The 18,114-nt window shown below is 49.9% G+C and overlaps 1 protein-coding gene across 1 annotated transcript; it reads left to right on the top strand.

Annotated features, from left to right (window-relative positions):
• Positions 1–14,021: 14,021 nt before the first annotated feature.
• Positions 14,022–15,331, top strand: ADRB3 (adrenoceptor beta 3). Its single transcript, XM_059909829.1, is given in 2 exon segments — positions 14,022–14,244; positions 14,247–15,331. Coding segments are annotated over 2 exon segments (1,308 nt in total).
• Positions 15,332–18,114: the final 2,783 nt, after the last annotated feature.

Here is an 18,114-nt window from a genome sequence, read left to right as displayed (position 1 = left end):
TAACATGAAATCTATCTTCTTAACAAATTTTAAGTGTACAATACATTATTCTCGATTATAGGTCTTTTGATGGCTTTTTTAACTCTTTAAAAATGTAAAAACTACTCTTAGCTCTTAGGCCACTCAAAAATGGGTGGTGGGCTAGAATTGGCCCGTGGGCTGTAGTTTGCCAGGCTCTGGTCTAGAAGACATGGACAAGGGTAGCCAGCTTTGAAGATTCTGTTTCAGCATTAACAACCCAGGACAGCAAAATCTGTGTCTTGTGAACCCAAGGACCCCTAGAGAGGAATCCTTAGTCATTTCTGTTACTTCTCTTTCCGTCAATAAACTTCATTTTTTTGGTTCCACATAAAAACAGCCAATGAAGTTTCACATTCGTTTGGTCTAAGAAAACAGTCTAAGTGCACCAGCAATTTTATCACAGGCAGAGTAGCACCAAAATGACAGACACTGGCAACCAGCCTCCTTGAAACTGTTCAAGGATAGAGTTGGGGTCCCCTTACTTTGCAAAATGCAGTTTCTCCATCTGTCATGGTGCTTACTGAGGCAGGCAGATGGGTCCTGACTCAGAAAGGGGACTTGCACCTTGGTTTCCATACCTCTGCCAGGTCTTTAGGAAGTTATAGACTTGGAGCAATGTTCTGGTGTCCTCAACCCCACCGCTTCTGCCCCATGCAGGCACTGGGGGTTTCCAACATGGCTCCTTGAACCTTGAGTTCCTTTTTGGTGCACGTTTCCTGATCTCAGATCCTTGATTCCTTTTCTTTTCTCTTCAGAGAGATCAGTCCATCCGTTGTTGTCAGAGAAGCATATTTGAGATGGAAATCTCCCTTTATCTTTTCTACCGTGATCTGATGATTCCTCATCTCCCACTGGTTTCAGAAGGCTGGACTCCTTGAAACAGACCAACTAAATTGGTCAGTGCCTTGAGTAGATTTGCATTCCTGGATTCAGCTCTGTGATAAGGTTATCATTAGGGGTCTCTTTGGTTGGCTGGTCATCACTCAGCTGCTTGAATCTCTAGCATTTCCCTAGACTCTGACCATTGCTCATGGACTCAGGCAGAGAATCCTAACTGGTAGCAGGGTGGGCCCAGGAGTGCCAGGGCCTTGAGCTCCCTGTAACCCCCTCAGATGCTCTTCCACACTGAGGAACAGGTGTTCTTCTGGGGATAAACCTCGCATCTCAGTTCAGTTTGTTTGTTTCCTTAAGGTTTTTCCAGGCAAGCCCAGAACAATTCCAACACAGCCACCCCTCCCCCAGCAAAAAAAAAAAAAACTTTTAAGATCCTCTTCACCATCTTTACACTCAGCAATACTGAACAAATAGTTCTCTGAATCCACCAGCTGCTTCATGCCTCTGGATCTCAACTCGTGCTGTTCCAGGCTATTCCATGCTGTTCCCTATGCCCAGAAGGCCCTCCTTCTTTTCATCTGGCTGCCAGCATCACTTCACAAGAAAGCCTTGCCTTACCCTGTCCCCTCTCTCAGCAGAGCTAAACACCCTTCCTCTCTGCTCCCTCTGCGTATCTGAATTTATACTTCTCCCACACCCAGCACAAGCCTATCACTAGCCACATGACAAGGTAAAAAAACAAAAACGAAAACAAAAAAAAAAAACCCCACTGTAATCTAATCATGGCTGACTTGAAGATGGACAAAAAAAAAGGCAACAATGATTAAGAAGTGCACTTGAAATAGGTCTTACATTCTTCCTCTCATCTTTTTCTTTCTTTTTTTTTTTTTTGGCCTTGCCATGGGGCTTGTGGGATCTTTGTTTCTCAACCAGGGATTGAACCTGTGCCCTCGGCAATGAAAGCCCAGAGTCCTAACCACTGGACCGCCAGGGAATTCCCCATCCTCTAGCCTTAATGATGAACTTTGCTATAGGTGTACAGCAGGCTTAAAAAAAGAGTAGCTAAAAATAGTTTGAGGTCACTACGATTAGCATGACCTTTGAAACACTAGTTTCCAGAACATTTTAGTTATAATATCTTGATAGCAGATACAAAACTAATTTTGGAATTATTGATAGATAAATAAAATTATTTTAGAATATTGTTTATATTTATCTTGTTCTAAGAACTCACTTTTTGTGCCTGTCTTGTAATGAAGTAATATACGTAGAGCACTTTGAACAATGCATTATAAGCAGTCAAATGTTATCTATTTTTTAAATAAAAGACACATTTATTCAGTGTCATGATCAGACTACTACATTTAACAATCAACAGCATGGGTGCAAAAAAAAAATATCTACATTAAAACACTTTGTTGGAATGCTTTATACTTTTCACAGAACAGAAACTAAAATAAACTGTTATACAGTTAGTCACAAATGCAGTCCTCAAATATTATCTATTTTAAAATGCTCAAATATTATCTGTTTTAAAATGTACGTGCATAAAATTTCTTTTTTACATATAGACATACACATATATATTGAGAGAGGATTCATACACAACAATTTTTTTTTAACTGGGATGAACATTAAAAAACACTTTTTGACATTCTAGACTGTGAGCCCAGTGAAGGTCAGAAAGCACATCTTAACTATCTTTTAGTTTCCTAAGCACATAGTCAAATGCCTGGCATACAGGAGGCATTAAAAACACAATGAACTGGAGGTCACCCTGAGCTTTCCATGGTGTGTAAGCCTGCCTCCTCGGTTTACCTGGAAGGCAAATGTAGGTCGACATAAACAGAGGACAGCTTTAGAAGTGAGAAAGAGTGAAATAAACAAACGCTTGCAACCCGCCCCCGGGGCAGACAGAGAGGCGTTAGGTGGGTATGCCTTCTGTCAAAGGCATAAAGCTGGCAGGAAGCCGGTATTTCCACCTGTGGTAGAGGGTCCTGCACCTTTTCCTGTTTCTGCGGAGATCCCACTTTCTATCTACCCAGCGTGGAGGAGCCGGGCATCTCTCCTGCACCACCTGCATCATGGCATTCCTAAGTAGAGCTCCTGGGCTGAAAAGAAACATCTTTTCCTTTTAAACTCAATTGTAACAACATGATGACTGGGGATTTTGTTTTCACTTTTTGTGGTGGAAGATTTCAAACGCACACTAAAGTAGAGAGAATAGTATTTCCCCTCCCATGTACCCATCACCCAGTTTCCAGAATGGTCAATGCATGGCCAATCTTGTTTCATCTGTACACCCACTGGATGATTTTGAAGCTAATCCCAGTGATCCTATCATTTCATCTGTAATTATACAGTCTATGTGACTAAAAGAGAAGAGTTTCTTATTTTAAAACACCACAATACCATCATCACACCTAAAAAAGTCAACAATAGCTCAATATTATCAAATATGCTGCCAGTGTTCAGATTTCTTGGATTGTATCTTTTTTTTTTTTTTTTTTTTTCTCAAACCACAAAAATTTATTTTCTCACAGCTCTGGAGGCTGGGAGTCTGAGCTCATAATGTTGGCAGGGTTGGTTCCTCCTAAGGCCTCTCTCCTTGACTTGCAGACGGCTGTGTTCGCACTGTGTCCTCACTGTGTCCTACACTGGTCTTTTCTCTGAGGACACCTCCCTTGACATGTCTCCCTCGTCCTGTAAGGCCACAGTCTTACTGGATTAGGGTCCCACACTTTGACCTCATTTAACCTTAATTTTACCTCTTTAAAGGCCCTATCTCCAAACAGTCACATTGGAGGAATTTTGAAGGAATATTAGTCCATTACACGTGTGATGATAAAATAAGGACATTTTTTTGTAAATTTATTTATTTATTTATTTATTTATTTTTGGCTGTGTTGGGTCTTCGTTTCTGTGCAAGGGCTTTCTCCAGTTGCGGCGAGCGGGGGCCACTCTTCATCGCGGTGCACGGGCCTCTCACTGTCGCGGCCTCTCCCGTTGCGGAGCACAGGTTCCAGACGCGCAGGCTCAGTAGTTGTGGCTCACGGGCCTAGCCGCTCCGCGGCACGTGGGATCTTCCCGGACCGGGGCACGAACCCGTGTCCCCTGTATTGGCAGGCGGATTCCTAACCACTGCACCACCAGGGAAGCCCTAAAATAAGGACATTTATATATGTCAAGGACTAAGACAGTTTGCCTCCTTCAAGAAAATAAAATAAAAATAAACCAAATGTGACGAACAATACTAGATCCAGGAAACAGGGAGCCCAATGTGGGAGACTGGTAAAGAGGGTTCCAGGGCAACACTGTGTAGATTACACCAGCCGAAATGGACTGAGGTGATGGAGGGTCAGGAGCAAGGGCACTGGGACAAAGCGAGTGTGCATCGAATGATGTAACATGGGCCAGTAGCACACGGATTAAAGAAAGATAATCATGAGAAAAACCACAAGACGTGCATAAATAAAAGGGCGCCATAATACTCTACCTATCTTTGTGATAATAATGATAATTAAAATTTTCAACTTCTAGAATCAACATGCAAACTTTAATTGTGTCTATAGATGAAATTAGATGTGAGAGATGGGAGGAAAGATCAGCTTATTGTGTGACACTGTGAATCAAGATTTGTCTCTAGAAGAAGGAAACAGTTGGAAGCAGATGATTTAAAGTTGCAAAGGTAACCAATATAGGAACCAGTCTTAGAGCCATATTGAGAGAGTTGATTTTCATATACTGGAGTCTAAAACTGGAAAATCAATACATGCTTCAGTGGCAAAGCATTATCTAGAGAGCTGAAATTAACTGTCAGAGCGAGAAAGAGTTAAAAGAACTCCCCTGCCACTTGCCTCTGCTCAGGGTGGAGGGATTTGGGTTGGTGTGTCCCATATTTTTTTACTCAAGTTTTAAAGATATTTTTATGGTCGTAAAACATATATAAATAAAATTTGCCATTTTAACCACTTTTAGATGTACAACTCAGTGGCATTAATTACATTCACAATGTTGTGCAATTATTACCGCTATTTCTAAAATGTTTCCATCACCCCAAACAGAAATTCTGTACCCATAAGCAATAACTCTTCCTTCCCCTTCCCCTGGTAATTTCTAATCTAACTTCTGTTTCTATGGATTTACCTATTTTAGATATTTCATGTGAGTGGAATCATACCATATTTCTCCTTTTGTGTCTGGCTTATTTTGCTTAGCATGATGTTTTTAAGTTTCATACACGTTTTAGCACGTATCAGAATGCCTGTTATTTTAATTTAACATGTAATCACTGTTACGATGGGTCAGCCTAGCTTTCAGGTCACCCATCCCTTAGTTCCTTCCCCTTATTTTGCCAAAAATGATCCTCGTTTCAAAGTTTCATGAAAGAGCCCTGATCCAATCCATTGTATTCGGTTGGCCAAAAAGTTCTCTGGAAAGATGTCACAGAAAAACCCGAACGAAATTTTTGGTCACCCCAATATTTTACTGGTTATGCTTAGCACATGATACATCACCCCACACAAGCTGCTCAAAGGGACCATCCCTCCTCCTTATCAAAGGACTCAGTCCCCCAAACACTGCCCACACTTGGGCTTGGGCTGTACAGGAAGAAATTCCTCCCATTCTCCCCAAGAGCATCTAGTGTCCTCACATGCTCTACCCCCTGGGCAAACTCTTCTCAGGAAAGGAGCTTGTAAAGTCATTTGCTCTAAGGTATAACTGACCAAGAGACTTTCTCTTTCAGAGGTATTTTCATTTTAATAAGAGATAAAAGCTTCAGTCAAAAGCATGCATTTATAATGATGGAATTTTCAGGAGAATATTGTTTTCCCTTGGAGGAAGGCATCTTTCCATCTCCTTCAGATCACATGCTTTACTATCCTTCCAACAGCAGGCCTGACAATGGTTCTAACATTTCTTGATCCTTTGTTTGTCCTGGCATGCTACAGCCTCTCAGGAGTTGTACTGGGGAAGGACTCCCTTGGGAATGTCTCCAGAGGGGGTTCCTCACCATCCTCTTAGGCTGGTGAATCAGGTGAGAAAGCTACCCCTGGAGGAGGTGATGGTGGACCAGGGTCCGAGAGGCAAGTCAGTTGGGGAAAGAGTATTCAAGGAAGACCGTGGTGGGATTTCTGGCCTTGGATATGAGAAACTTTTTCAGTAGGAAGGTATTACCTCCTGTCAAATTCAAAATGAGACCAAAATGTAGTGAGTATCAAGGCTGTAACTCTGAGTGCAACTGGGAATAAAGGAATGAAGGCATCCAGGATTGAGGCCGAGAACAGTGAATAAATGCCTGTGGGCCTCTTTCCCAAGGTGTCTGGCATATTAAACAAGGCGGTCAAGCCAGCTTCAAGAAGCCACCAGTCTGGAACCTCTACACATTTGTTTATGTCTGTCTTACATCTGGGATGCCGTTTTCCCTTTTCAATGCCTTTCCAGGTCCTAATCACTTGTTCACACTCAACTCCAATCCCCATCTTCACGAAGCTTTGTTCTGATCACCCCCATCTGGAAGCGATTTCTTCTTCCTCGGAATCTGGCTAATACTGATACTCACTGCCCTCCCTCTGCCCTCGTCAACTGGCACTTATTTTCTTGTGTTTAAGCCCTGCCTTCTAGAATGCACTCTGTTTGTAGGTGGCCATCATTCTGATACCTCTTGGGGTCTCCCAGCACCTAGCCTGGTGCCCAGCTCAGGGTTGTATACAGTAAGTGTCGACTGATGAATGAGTAACGGACACAATAGGACAGGCATTCTTTGTCAGCCATCCTCTTCCAAAAAAAGGACTGGCCTGAGGAGTTTCCCTGGGATGAATGACAAGGCAACGTGGAGAGCTGGTTAGTCAGTGATTTGTCCCCTCTGAGCAAGCCGGGCTGGCGCTGAGTTTAATTTAGCCTGCTCTGCCTTTCATGCTTTAAAAGGACTTTCCCACGACAAGACTCGGGACCTGTCACTCTGTGCCATTAGCACCACTACTGAGAGATGAGTGATGAGAGATGCAGCCAAGTGCGCAGGCCTCTGACCTGGTTCCGCTTCTGAGCGGGGTTGAAGCTTTCTGCAGCCTTGAGGTTTGCCATTTCATTCCCAGCTCACCAGCTGGAGCGTGCCCACGTGGAGCACAGGCTCTGGGCTTTGGTGTAGGGGTAGGGGCTTGCGTCCACGGGTGGGTGGACCTAGGCTGGCTGTACATGACTACGTGTATGGATGTGATGACTCTCTGGAGGCCGGGAGGGTGTACATCTGAGTATCTGAGTTTCTCTTGATCTTGTGTACGCACCTCCAATGTTGCGGAACTCTGATGATGGGGCTTACTTATCTGCGTGTGTGTGTCGTGTGTGTGTGTTACACTTGTGCCCGTCTGTGTGCGTACATGTGTGTGAGAGCTCTCCCGTCTGAGCTTCTGCCTTGCTGGGTGTGTACATCAGTGTGTCCTGGCTTCGTGGATGGATGGCTAAGCAAAGAATGTGAGCGGTTCTCCAACTGGTTCCCAAGAACTGATGGATCCTTCTCGTCCCCAGACCCCAACCTCAGCACCACGTGAAACAGATTCCAGTTGGTTCACTGGCTCCTCCTTCTTGCTGAGTCAGGGATGAAGAAATGGAGGAAGCTCACGCTGCCCTTAGCAAGGACTCTTTTCCTCTGTAATGCCATTTCTTTGGTATTTTGCGGTCCTGATAGGACTCTGAGAGCCACAGGAGCCCTGGACCTTGAGCATCCAGGGCGCCATTTGGAATATTTTAATGGGGTCCAGATGCCAAAAAGGGAAGAGGCTTTTTAGAAATCCAGGGCTGTCTTCCACTGCCCCTACCTCCCCGGAGAGAGCTGACATTCCCAGCACCGTTCACATTCTTTTCCTCCTTGCCTCCCTGGTCCCCACTCCTTCCAGGACCTCCTCACTTTGGGCTTGCAGATAAACTGTGCCCTACACACAAAGCCATCTTCCTGCTCTGGGGGAGCCCAGCCCCACCCTGATTTGCCTCAGCTCAGAATTCCACCCTTCCTTCACCCACTCTTCTTCTACACCTTCCATCACCCCTGGGTTAACCCTTGCATCTCCTTCCGGGGACTGGGGGCAATCCAAATTCCAGGAAGCAGAGGTCAATGTTAACGACTTGCTCCCAGTCTCCAGCCCGCCCTGCACCTCCATCTCCCTGTCCTAAGCTCCCAAACCCCTCCCTGTCCAGCAGAGAAGGTAGAACGGGCTACCAGCCGAGGCCAGAGGAGGACATCGCCAGGCTGGGGACCCAGAAGAACTGCCTTCTCTGCCCAGCTTCCTCACCCCATTTCCTCTGTGACCCTGAACAATCTCCTACGAAACCCTAATTGCACGATTTGTAAAGGAGACATCTGTAAAGCCTCCTCCGGCTGCCCACGTCCCACAGAGCATCCATGAAGCAGCATTTTCACAGGAGCCCAGGACCACTGGGGAGAGGCTCAGACACAGAGAGGCAGGAGGTGTGACTAGGATTGGAGGACAGAGGGTTAAATGCCATCATCGTCCTACCAGTAGCGGGAAAGAGCCTATCTGCTCATGAGGCGCGGAGGTATAGCAGGCTGTCCTCAAAGTGTCACCTTGGTTTCCCCAAGGGATGCCCTTCCTTCCTTTCTTTCCCTTCTCCATCGCGGGACAAAGCTGCCCTGCCCGATGTCTGAGCCCAAAGCTGCCCATCAAACGCTGGCAGCACTGCTTCCAGGGAACAAAGTGAACCCCAAATTCCTCTGTGGGATGGGAGCCCCCTGCCAGGGACCAAAGGCTGGTCCTAGTCACCTGTGTATCAGCACACTTAATGTGGGGACTGGCACAGAGAAAAGAGCAAGTGAGCCCCAGGCTGCTGCACCCCCATCAGCTAGGTCCTCCTGTGAGGACTGCGTCACAGGGCAGGCCTGAGGATGTCTCCCCTCCTCCTCCTTCTTCTCCTCCCGCCCCAAAATGCCTTCCCGCCCCTCGGGATTAAAAAAAAAGTGGCATTTCCCCATCCATGACTTCTTCAAAAACAGGAAACACTCTCCTTTCCCACTGCCATAGCCTATCTGCTGGCATTTGGACCTTGATCACCCCCAGACTGGATTCTTGCCTGATGGGCTTTGGCCATCCAAAAGAGTTTGCAGGGGCTTCCCCGGTGGCGCAGCGGTTGAGAGTCCGCCTGCCAATGCAGGGGACACGGGTTCGAGCCCTGGTCCGGGAAGATCCCACATGCCGCGGAACAACTAAGCCCATGCACCATAACTACTGAGCCTGCTGCAGCTACTGAAGCCCGCGCACCTAGAGCCCGTGCTCTGCAACAAGAGAAGCCACCGCAATGAGAAGCCCGTGCACCGCAACGAAGCGTAGCCCCCAAATAGAAAACTAGTTTTCTCTAGTTCTCGCTGCAACTAGAGAAAGCCCGCGTGCAGCAATGAAGACCCAAAGCAGCCAAAAATAAGTAAAAATGAATAAATAAATAAATTTATTTTTTTAAAAAAAGGGTTTGTGGGGCTCAGCTTCCTTCCTTTATCCAGACAGGAAAGCTCCTCGTTCCATCTTAACTGGAGGGTCTCATACGCGAGGCGTGGGTCTCCCTGTCGGAGGAGAAACCATCCCCTTGTTTTGCTCCTTTTTCTTCCAAGCACCGGCTACTCCTCGTTCAGTACTTGTTCCTGGCGAAAACTGGGGGCTGATGTGAGAGAAAGGCCAGAGACTGTGCGGCTTGAGTGCCAGACAGGCTCTGGCCTTGCTGGAGCTTTCCTTCCCAGGGAGAGGGAGGGAAGAGACCACAGATCCAAGCAGCATGGCGCATCTGCCCTCTTCCAGGCTTCCAGTGGAAGAAACAGGCTGCACAGAAATCAGCGGAAGCAGTATCCAGGGGTGACTCGGAAGGCATGATCTGAGGGTTGGTGAGCACCCTCTCCTGCTCTCTCCCTCTCCCACCCTCCCGATCGCTCCCCGACCTCCCTGGGAGAGGGTGCCTTCCTGAACCCCAAGAAACTCTTGTCCGGGCTGCAGGTGGGCTGTGTGACCTTGCCCTGTCCTTGGGGAGCAGCCTCTCTAATAGTCAAGGATTTTAATCACTATTCAAAGAGATTAGAACAAAGATGTCTCTTCCTACTGCAGGAGGGAAAGAAACATTTCTGATCCCCTCTTTCATGGATGACCAGGAACAAGAGAAAAGGCACTGCGAGAAAATCCTAAGCGTCCACCCCTGTCTCTGCCTGAATAAGGCTCTTGTCCCCGGCCAGCTCTTAGGCACAAGAGGACCTTTTGGTTCCTGCAGATGTAGGCTCCTTCCCTGCCTCTCTTTCAAGCTCCTTGCCTTGGGAAACAGCAGATGTGTGGAGAGTAGCCATGGCATGTTGTAGAAGACAAGGGAAATGTTAGGTTGGGGGCTTCTTTTCAGCTCTGGGGACTGGGCGGTGGTCCTTTCCGAGCCCTGCCTCCCCTCCAGAGGACAGGCTGGAAGGTGGCACCGGCCACAGGCTGCCAGGAAGTGTGGGGAGGTGCTTGGAGAAAGTTGCCAGCTCCTCAGATGCCTGTACTCCTGCTGGAAATGAACCCTTACTGTGAGATTATGGTCCAACCTCAGTTTCCTCTCCGGACCTCAGCTTTTTAATTCTGTAAAATGTTGGTGTTGGATTTGATCTTTCAGACCCCTTTTAGCTCATCATTCTACCCTCCTGGACTAATTGAAACAAAAAGAGAAACGGCGAACACCAAGCCAGCTGTTCAGAGGCCACACCTACGCACAGCGTTTCAAACACGGCGTGGCATGGGTGCTTACAGTAGAAGAAGAGAGACAGGATGAGAGGGGAAAGCTTGAACACACGTAGTCTTGGACAAAGTACAGGGCTCAGTCGCCTGAGCTAGGCTTCCTCCTACCCCGTCACATAAACAGGCACACAGCCACACGCACGTGCATGGACCCAGTCATGAGGCTCAGAGGACAGACCAGGAGCTAAAACCAGCAAAGGAAGGAGAGCACACCCTGCTCCTAGAACTTCTGCCCATCGGGCAGGGCAGCTGCTGCCTCTTTCTGGTTCTGCTGAGCACATTTTCTAAGTCACAGACCATCACACAACTGGCCTCTGACACAACAGGATGACCTGCATCCTTGGAGCCCTCAACACATAAACAGCAGCAGCCTAGGGGCCTGCACTCAGCAGATTCAGAGGTCCACATGCACAGTCTACCTCCAAGGGCACAGAACAAAGGTCATCTGGGGGCCCAGGGCCAGGGTAAAGCTCTCTCTGGGCAATGCACGCTTCTCTCCACAGTTGGATGACCTCTACAGACCCGGCAGCTTAACTCCCTGGGGCCAGTCATTTGGATAATTTCCCAAAGCAGCGGGTCACTTGCCTCCCACCCCTGGCTGGCCATCAGAAACGATGGCAAGAGGGTAAGTGGGTACATTGCCTGGAGAGGGAAATCTGGCAATATCTTTTAAATTTGCAAACTATATACCGCATGATACTATTTACAGGAATTTATTCTACAAATATACTCACAGACATGTGAAATGACATGATTACAAGTGATTCATTGCAACATCATCTACTAGGAACGATCGGAAGTACATTAGATGTCTATTAATAGCCGATTGGTTTCATAGATTATGGTATATCCATACAATGGAATACTAAAAATGGCAGGCTTTTGTGCATTGGTATAGAAGCATCACAGATATATATTGTTAAGGTAAGATAAGCAAGGTTCAGGACAGTGGGTATATTTTACTACTATTTGGGTCGAAAAGAAACGGCAAAGCCATATGTATTTGCATTGACCTGTTTATATATAAAATATTACTGGAAAGATAAACAAGAGACTAATTAATGGTGGTTATCTGTTAGGGAGTTGAAAACCGGGCTGAAGGCAACTTTGTATTACATGCATTTTGTATACTTTGATGGCTGAATAATGTGGATGCATTACCTAGTCAAAAGAGAAAAGTAAGAAACACAAAAGCATGAAAAAAAAGAGACCAAAGTGGCAAAGGAGGGACCCCTTCTCCCTGCGGCGCCCCAAGGTGGTCGGTGAGGTGGGGAGGCCAGACTGAGAAAGGTGGGCTAGGGGATGGGCCAGAGCAAAGGAGGAAGCTCTCCAGGTGCTGGAGCCCTGCTCTCTGCTGGCTCCTAAATGCCTCCACTGACAGGGGCCCGGATTCCTCTCCTCACAGTCTTATCCTTTGGTTATTGGCCTCATCATTCCCCAAACGCAGGCACGCTCACGTGGTTTGGGAAATCTTGTCTTTTTTTGACATGTAAACATTTTTACACACTTCCTCAGGTTCACAAGGTCACCGCTAGAGGAACAGCAGCCTTTGAAGCTGCTTGACTTCCTGGCACCCCTCTCCCTTCCCTCCACCAACTCTGATGTCCTGGAAAAAACAAAAAACAAAAAACCCTGCTGTATGACATGGATTTGTTTTAGAGATTACTCTTGGAGACTCTTCTGTCCCCCCTTTGTGGTAACTGGCAACGCTCTAGGGTGTTGCAAAACCCAACTTGGGAGTGACCGCCCTGATGGTCAGCAAGCGGCCACGGTCAAGACTCTGGCCAAGTGGGGCCTGCAAAGCTTGGTAGTGACTGGAGGTGGGGTGTAGAGGCCGGGCCTCTCCACCTTTACCCACGATGCACTTCCATGGATCCAAAGGCTTGCCTGGGGTACAGCACGGGCACAAAAGGCATTTGCTTGGGAGCCACTGACCAACCCTGCTCGTGGGTGAGCAGCTGGGTTCTTTTTCCTTGGGGATAATTTTCGGTCCTCACTTCCCCTCCAGTCTCTCTAACTCCCAGGCCCTGGCTCAGCCTCCCAGAGGGATTGCTTAGACCAGTGACTCTACAGGGTTCTTTTGAAATATAGAGCTGTTCAAAAGACTCTCGCTAAGGCATGGCCCTGGAGGCATTTTCAATGATAATTTCCCCCCTTTTTGTCCCATTGTTTCAGGAGAGGAAGCAAGAAGGCTCAAGGATCAGTGTCCGATAGGACTTAATAAAGGTGTCATACCTTCCTGCCCTTCAGCTTGAACACTGTTTTGCAGCCTAATCTCCCCACACCCACTTTGAGAGCCCGGCTGGGAACCAGCCAACAGTGTGGGTGAGGGAAAGGGGAGGGGAGGAGGCCCTGGGCTTCTTCAGGTGAAGGGATCCTCTGATGTAATTGTAAGAGAGACTTCAACGGACAGTAAAATACCAGGCCTGTGGTTCCTCACACTCCAAGACGCAACGTGTGGATTCCTCAGCCCAATGTCTTCTAATTTTTAAATGTTCATGAATAAAATCTTCAGGGAAGTAGAGAGAAGACTTTGCCACGGTGATGGAAGATTTGTGGAGAGCTGGGGGTGACGGTAGATAAGCCTCAACCTGGAACCCATTCGTTCATTTTTAACCCCTCTCTACAACAGGAGCATTTTAAGAGAAGGGGCTCATCTAGAAGTCTTCTTGGTGGAAAGTGTGTGGAGGGGGCAATGTGGAAGACGGAGAAATGGAAACTCTCAGCATCTTAGGCTACCTGAGGCCAAATCCAAATTCGAATGAGCAGGCAATGATGAAGACTCCTGGAAAATGGAAGATTTGAAAAGGAAAAAAAAAAAAAAAAAAAGGGAAACTAGAGTGACAGAGAGGGTAAGTGAATAGAAGGGATCTCATTGGAAGGCGGTCTTGGGAGAAGAGGGAAGACCCTGGCTGCCCTCTATGACTTAACTTACAATATCCTAGGGGGAGGGACACCCAAGTAGACGAGGGGCTGCTGTGGGTCGTCTTGTTTGCCTTGGGAGGGTTACCTTTTCCTCCGACAGGGTAGAGGGGCGGGGGCTTCTCCTGTCCCTTCCCCGAGAGTTGTTGCTGCACCTTCCGGGGAAACTGGTGCAGAAAACCCACGCCGCTGGAGCGCTGCGCTGAGTGTGTGGAGCCGGTCATGGCAGGAGCGGACACATCGTGGCAGAGAACACACGGCCTGACTTACCTCTTACAAATCCTACTCCGGATTTGGCTAACGGAGGAGTCAAGCATCCGTCGCGCTTCCCTCCGCACGCCCCAATTTCCCTCCAGACGCCGAGCGTCGCGACTATTGGCCGCTGCCCCTTTAAGGGCCGCCACGCCTCCTCCCACCCCCTCCCCAGCGGTGGCACCCCAGGGGGTGGGGGAGGGGGTCAGGCTGGCCGTTCTCGCCGGTCAACTGGGGAGGATGGCCCAGGCCGGGGGAATCGCTCCCACGGCCCGCTGCCCCGTCCCCCTGAGCCGGGTGAGCTGCGAGACCCCTTCCCTCTTTCCCTCCCGCCCCACGCGTGACGCGGGAACGGCTCCCTGGCCGCACGGGAACAGCTCCCTGGCCCCGTGGCCAGATGTCCCCACCCGGGCGCCCAGTACTGCCAACGCGAGCGGGCTGCCCCTGGTGCCGTGGGCGGTGGCACAGGCGGGGCGCTGTTGGCGCTGGCGGTGCTGGCCACCGTGCGGGGCAACCTGCTGGTAACCGTGGCCATCGCCCGGACGCCGAAACTCCAGACCATGACCGACGTGTTCGTGACTTCGCTGGCCACAGCCGAGCTGGTGGTGGGGCTCCTGGTAGTGCCGCCGGGGGCCGCGTTGGCGCTGACCGGCCACTGGCCCCTGGGCGCCACCGGTTGCGAGCTGTGGACCTCGGTGGACGTGCTGTGTGTGACCGCCAGCATGGAAACCCTGTGCGCCCTGGCGGTGGACCGCTACCTGGCCGTGACCGACCCGCTGCGCTACGGCGCGCTGGTCACCAAACGCCGAACCCGGGCAGCAGTGGTCCCGGTGTGGCTCGTGTCCGCCGCGGTGTCGTTTGCGCCCATCATGAGCAAATGGTGGCGCGTCGGGGCCGACGCCGAGGCGCAGCGTCGCCACTCCAATCCGCGCTGCTGCGCCTTTGCCTCCAACATGCCCTACGCGCCGCTCTCCTCCTCCGCCTCCTTCTACCTTCCGCTCCTGGTGATGCTCTTCGTCTACGCGCGAGTTTTCGCGGTGGCTACGCGCCAGCTGCGCTTGCTGCGCCGGGGGCTGGGCCGCTTCCCGCCGGAGGAGTCTCCGCGGGCTCCGTCTTGCTCCCTGGACCCCGCCCCGGCGGGGCTGTGCGCCTGGCCCGCAGGGGTGCCCTCCCACGGCCGGCGGCCGGCGCGCCTTCTGCCTCTGCGGGAACACCGCGCCCTGCTCACCTTGGGGCTCATCATGGGAACCTTCACTCTCTGCTGGTTGCCCTTCTTTGTAGTCGACGTGCTGCGCGCCCTCGGGGGCCCCTCTCTAGTGCCCGGCCCGGCTTTCCTCGCCCTTAATTGGTTAGGCTATGCCAACTCTGCCTTCAACCCGCTCATCTACTGCCGCAGCCCCGACTTTCGCAGCGCCTTCCGCCGCCTGCTGGGCCGCTGCCGGCCCGAGGAGCACCTCGCCTCCGCCTCCCTGCCCCGCGCCCCTTCCGGCGCCCCCGCGGCCCTGACCAGCCCCGCAGAATCCAGGCAGCGCCCACCGCTCGACTGGTAGGTAGCCCAGGAGAAGGGGTTGGCGGCTCGGTATCAGGAAGCACTCGGTATCTCCTACGGTCAATTTTTTGAGCTTGGGGTTCGGTAGGAGAAGATGGGGCTGGGGTCTCTGCATCGAGGGAAGGGGGGCACGGAGTAGGGAACCAAAGTGGAACCCAGGGCCCTTTCTTTTCCCACATCCCAACCCGCCCTGCCCTGGGGTTGAAGCAAAGGAGGGCGGGCGGGTTGTTCTCCACCCCAGGAGCAAGCGCGGGCCCGGGAGGGGGGTGTTCCGCTGTGCCCGAGGGCCCCCCTCGCCTGGTCAGCTCTAGTTTTGGTGTTCTAGCTCAGTTCCTTTGCCCAGATTTCTTGCCACCTTTTGGGCTGGCTTTGACTAGAAGACTAAAGGCCCCCAAAGCCCTCGGGCTCAGCTTTGGTTTCTTTGAAAGGTTTGATAGCTATGAAGGTGAGAATCCACTTCTGGGATGAAGGCTAGACAGGCTCAGGAACGTGTGAGTGCGAATTCTTCCCGGGTAGGCACCGGGCCGGGTTGAAGTTGGGTTGGGCTTTGTGGCTGGGTGGGTCCCCGAGGCTTTTGCGTAACTGCACGTGCTCCTCAAGGTCCCTGACCTTCACCCATTTCCCTCTAGTGCTCCTGTTCCCACCCTCTGCCCCCTCACCCCAAGATACCTCCATTTTCAGCCAAGGCGAAGGGTTTTCATCTCCATTTTTTTCAGGGCTTCCTGGGGACTTTCTTAGGCCTTGAAGAAACAACTCCATTGATCCAGAACCTTTGGAGAGCCTCTGGCCTGTTCGGAATGAGCCCTGTGGAGTTTCCCAGCTGGAAAACTCTGCCCTCCGGGAACCTCACCACTGGGCCATGAGAGGGGGAGGGGGTATGGCTTGGGAGGGGGAATCCTTACCAAGTGGGTTTTCACCATTCTCTCTCTCTCTCTCTTTCCTTCCGAGAGATGTTTTCTAAACCCCACCCCTGAACTTCACCACTACCTCAGCAGCTTGAGTATCTGGCTGCCCTGGCAGCAGCCGGGCTGGCTTTGGCTGGGCACCCATCCCCTTGCTCACTTGTGTGCTGTGTGCTTAGGGCGAAGAGAGCACTCTCGTTCCATTCCTTCTGCCACCCAGACCCTGATGAACCAGGCAGTGTACTGGAGGCCCTGGCGACCTAGGCTGAGAAGAAGCAGCTAGAAAAAGGTCAAGGTTTGGGGTTTGGTTCCTGGCTCCCTCACTACAGCCCTCTAAGCTCCAGCCTCCCTCACTTTAGACACAGGACAGCTCTGATCTACCTCACAGCAGGGTCAGAAGGACTGCTTTAGAGTTTTGGGGGGCTCCTGGGTTTGTGGGAAGGTGAACCATTAGAATGGATCCCTTCTTTTCCTTTTAAAATCAAATTAATAAATATTACTGAATGCAGTTTATCCATTGCTCTCTTTTCTCTCCATTTGTTTTCTTTGCATAATCCACTTTCTCCCTTCTTAGAGCTGGCTTTTGACCGAGGCAATAAATTTGGACTAATCCTTGCCCCTTTCTTCTTAATCCTCATGAAACGAAAAATGAAGTCTGTTTGGGTGAAGGAGATGGAGTTTGAGCCTTTGACACGCCTGTCTCCCCACCCTTTCCAAAATTCCTGGAAGCCATTCTACCCACGGGATTGAGCAGTGTGTCCACAGGAGGATGGGGCCTGCTGTGCCTGGGGTCAGGGCATATGGAGCTCTCGTGCTACAAGCCGGTGGTGGATTCAGGAACCAGTTTTGTTTGGTGCTGTACGTGTGTGTGTCTGGACATGCAGACCATTGTTTGTGTTGGGCAGATGTCTTGGGTTATAAATATATTCTGACATTTCCCATCCTTTCCATAACCTCTACCTTCCCACTCCCTTTCCTGGGAGGCAGGAATCTATATTATCCTCTTGAAGTAAAACTGGAGTTACAAGTTTGAGCTTGTTGATAATTTTTTTCCCTTGTTTCAATTTTTATGAACTTTATCAGGCAGTTTCCTATGGAAAGAAAATTGCTATGGAAATCCCCGGGTCATTTTGTGGGTTCTTATTTAAACTCCATGAGCAGAGACCATTGTCCGGGCTGATTTACAGGACAGCCAGTAAATCATCAAAAGTTTAACGCGCTGGATGACAGCAGCATACAATGCATTGGCTAAGTTCAGGGGCTCCAGGGATATAAAACTCTGATCTGCCCTGAGGATAAGCTTGGCGGATTTCCACATATGGGTGTTCCTTGTGAATTGGACCTGGCCTCAGCTTCTTTCTTTTGTCCAGGAGTCCAGGTTTTATTTCTTAGGATGTTTGCATACCAAAGATGACTTTCTCCTTTTCAGCCCAGAGCAGTGTGAGATCTCTGGTGTCTGAGGTATGGAAAGTTTCTTGGCAAGGACTCAACTGTTGAACCCTTAGGGGAGAAGGAAGTCTTGCTTTAGCCTGGGGATAAGTAAGAGGGCCTCCGCTCTCTCCCCATGTCTGGATATTTTCCCAGCATCGCTGAGGGAAGTTGCCCAGTCAGTGCTAGGCAGGGGAGTAGAATGATTTTGGGGAGGAAGGACGCTCTGGCTTGTAGAATTGTCCTTGAACGCTATCCAGGGGCTCATAAGGCTTGAGTCTTTTTTTTTTTTTTTTTTTAAAGGAATTTATTTATTTATTTATTTTTGGCTGCATTGGGTCTTCATTGCTGCGTACAGGCTTTCTCTAGTTGCGGTGAGCGGGGACTACTCTTTGTTGCGGTGAGAAGGCTTCTCACTGCGGTGGCTTCTCTTGTTGCGGAGCACGGGCTCTAG

Source organism: Balaenoptera ricei, chromosome 21 (assembly GCF_028023285.1).
Source record: "Balaenoptera ricei isolate mBalRic1 chromosome 21, mBalRic1.hap2, whole genome shotgun sequence".
Lineage (NCBI taxonomy): Eukaryota > Metazoa > Chordata > Mammalia > Artiodactyla > Balaenopteridae > Balaenoptera > Balaenoptera ricei.
Note: the sequence above shows the minus strand (reverse complement) of the source record. Positions and strands in the feature narration are given on the sequence as shown.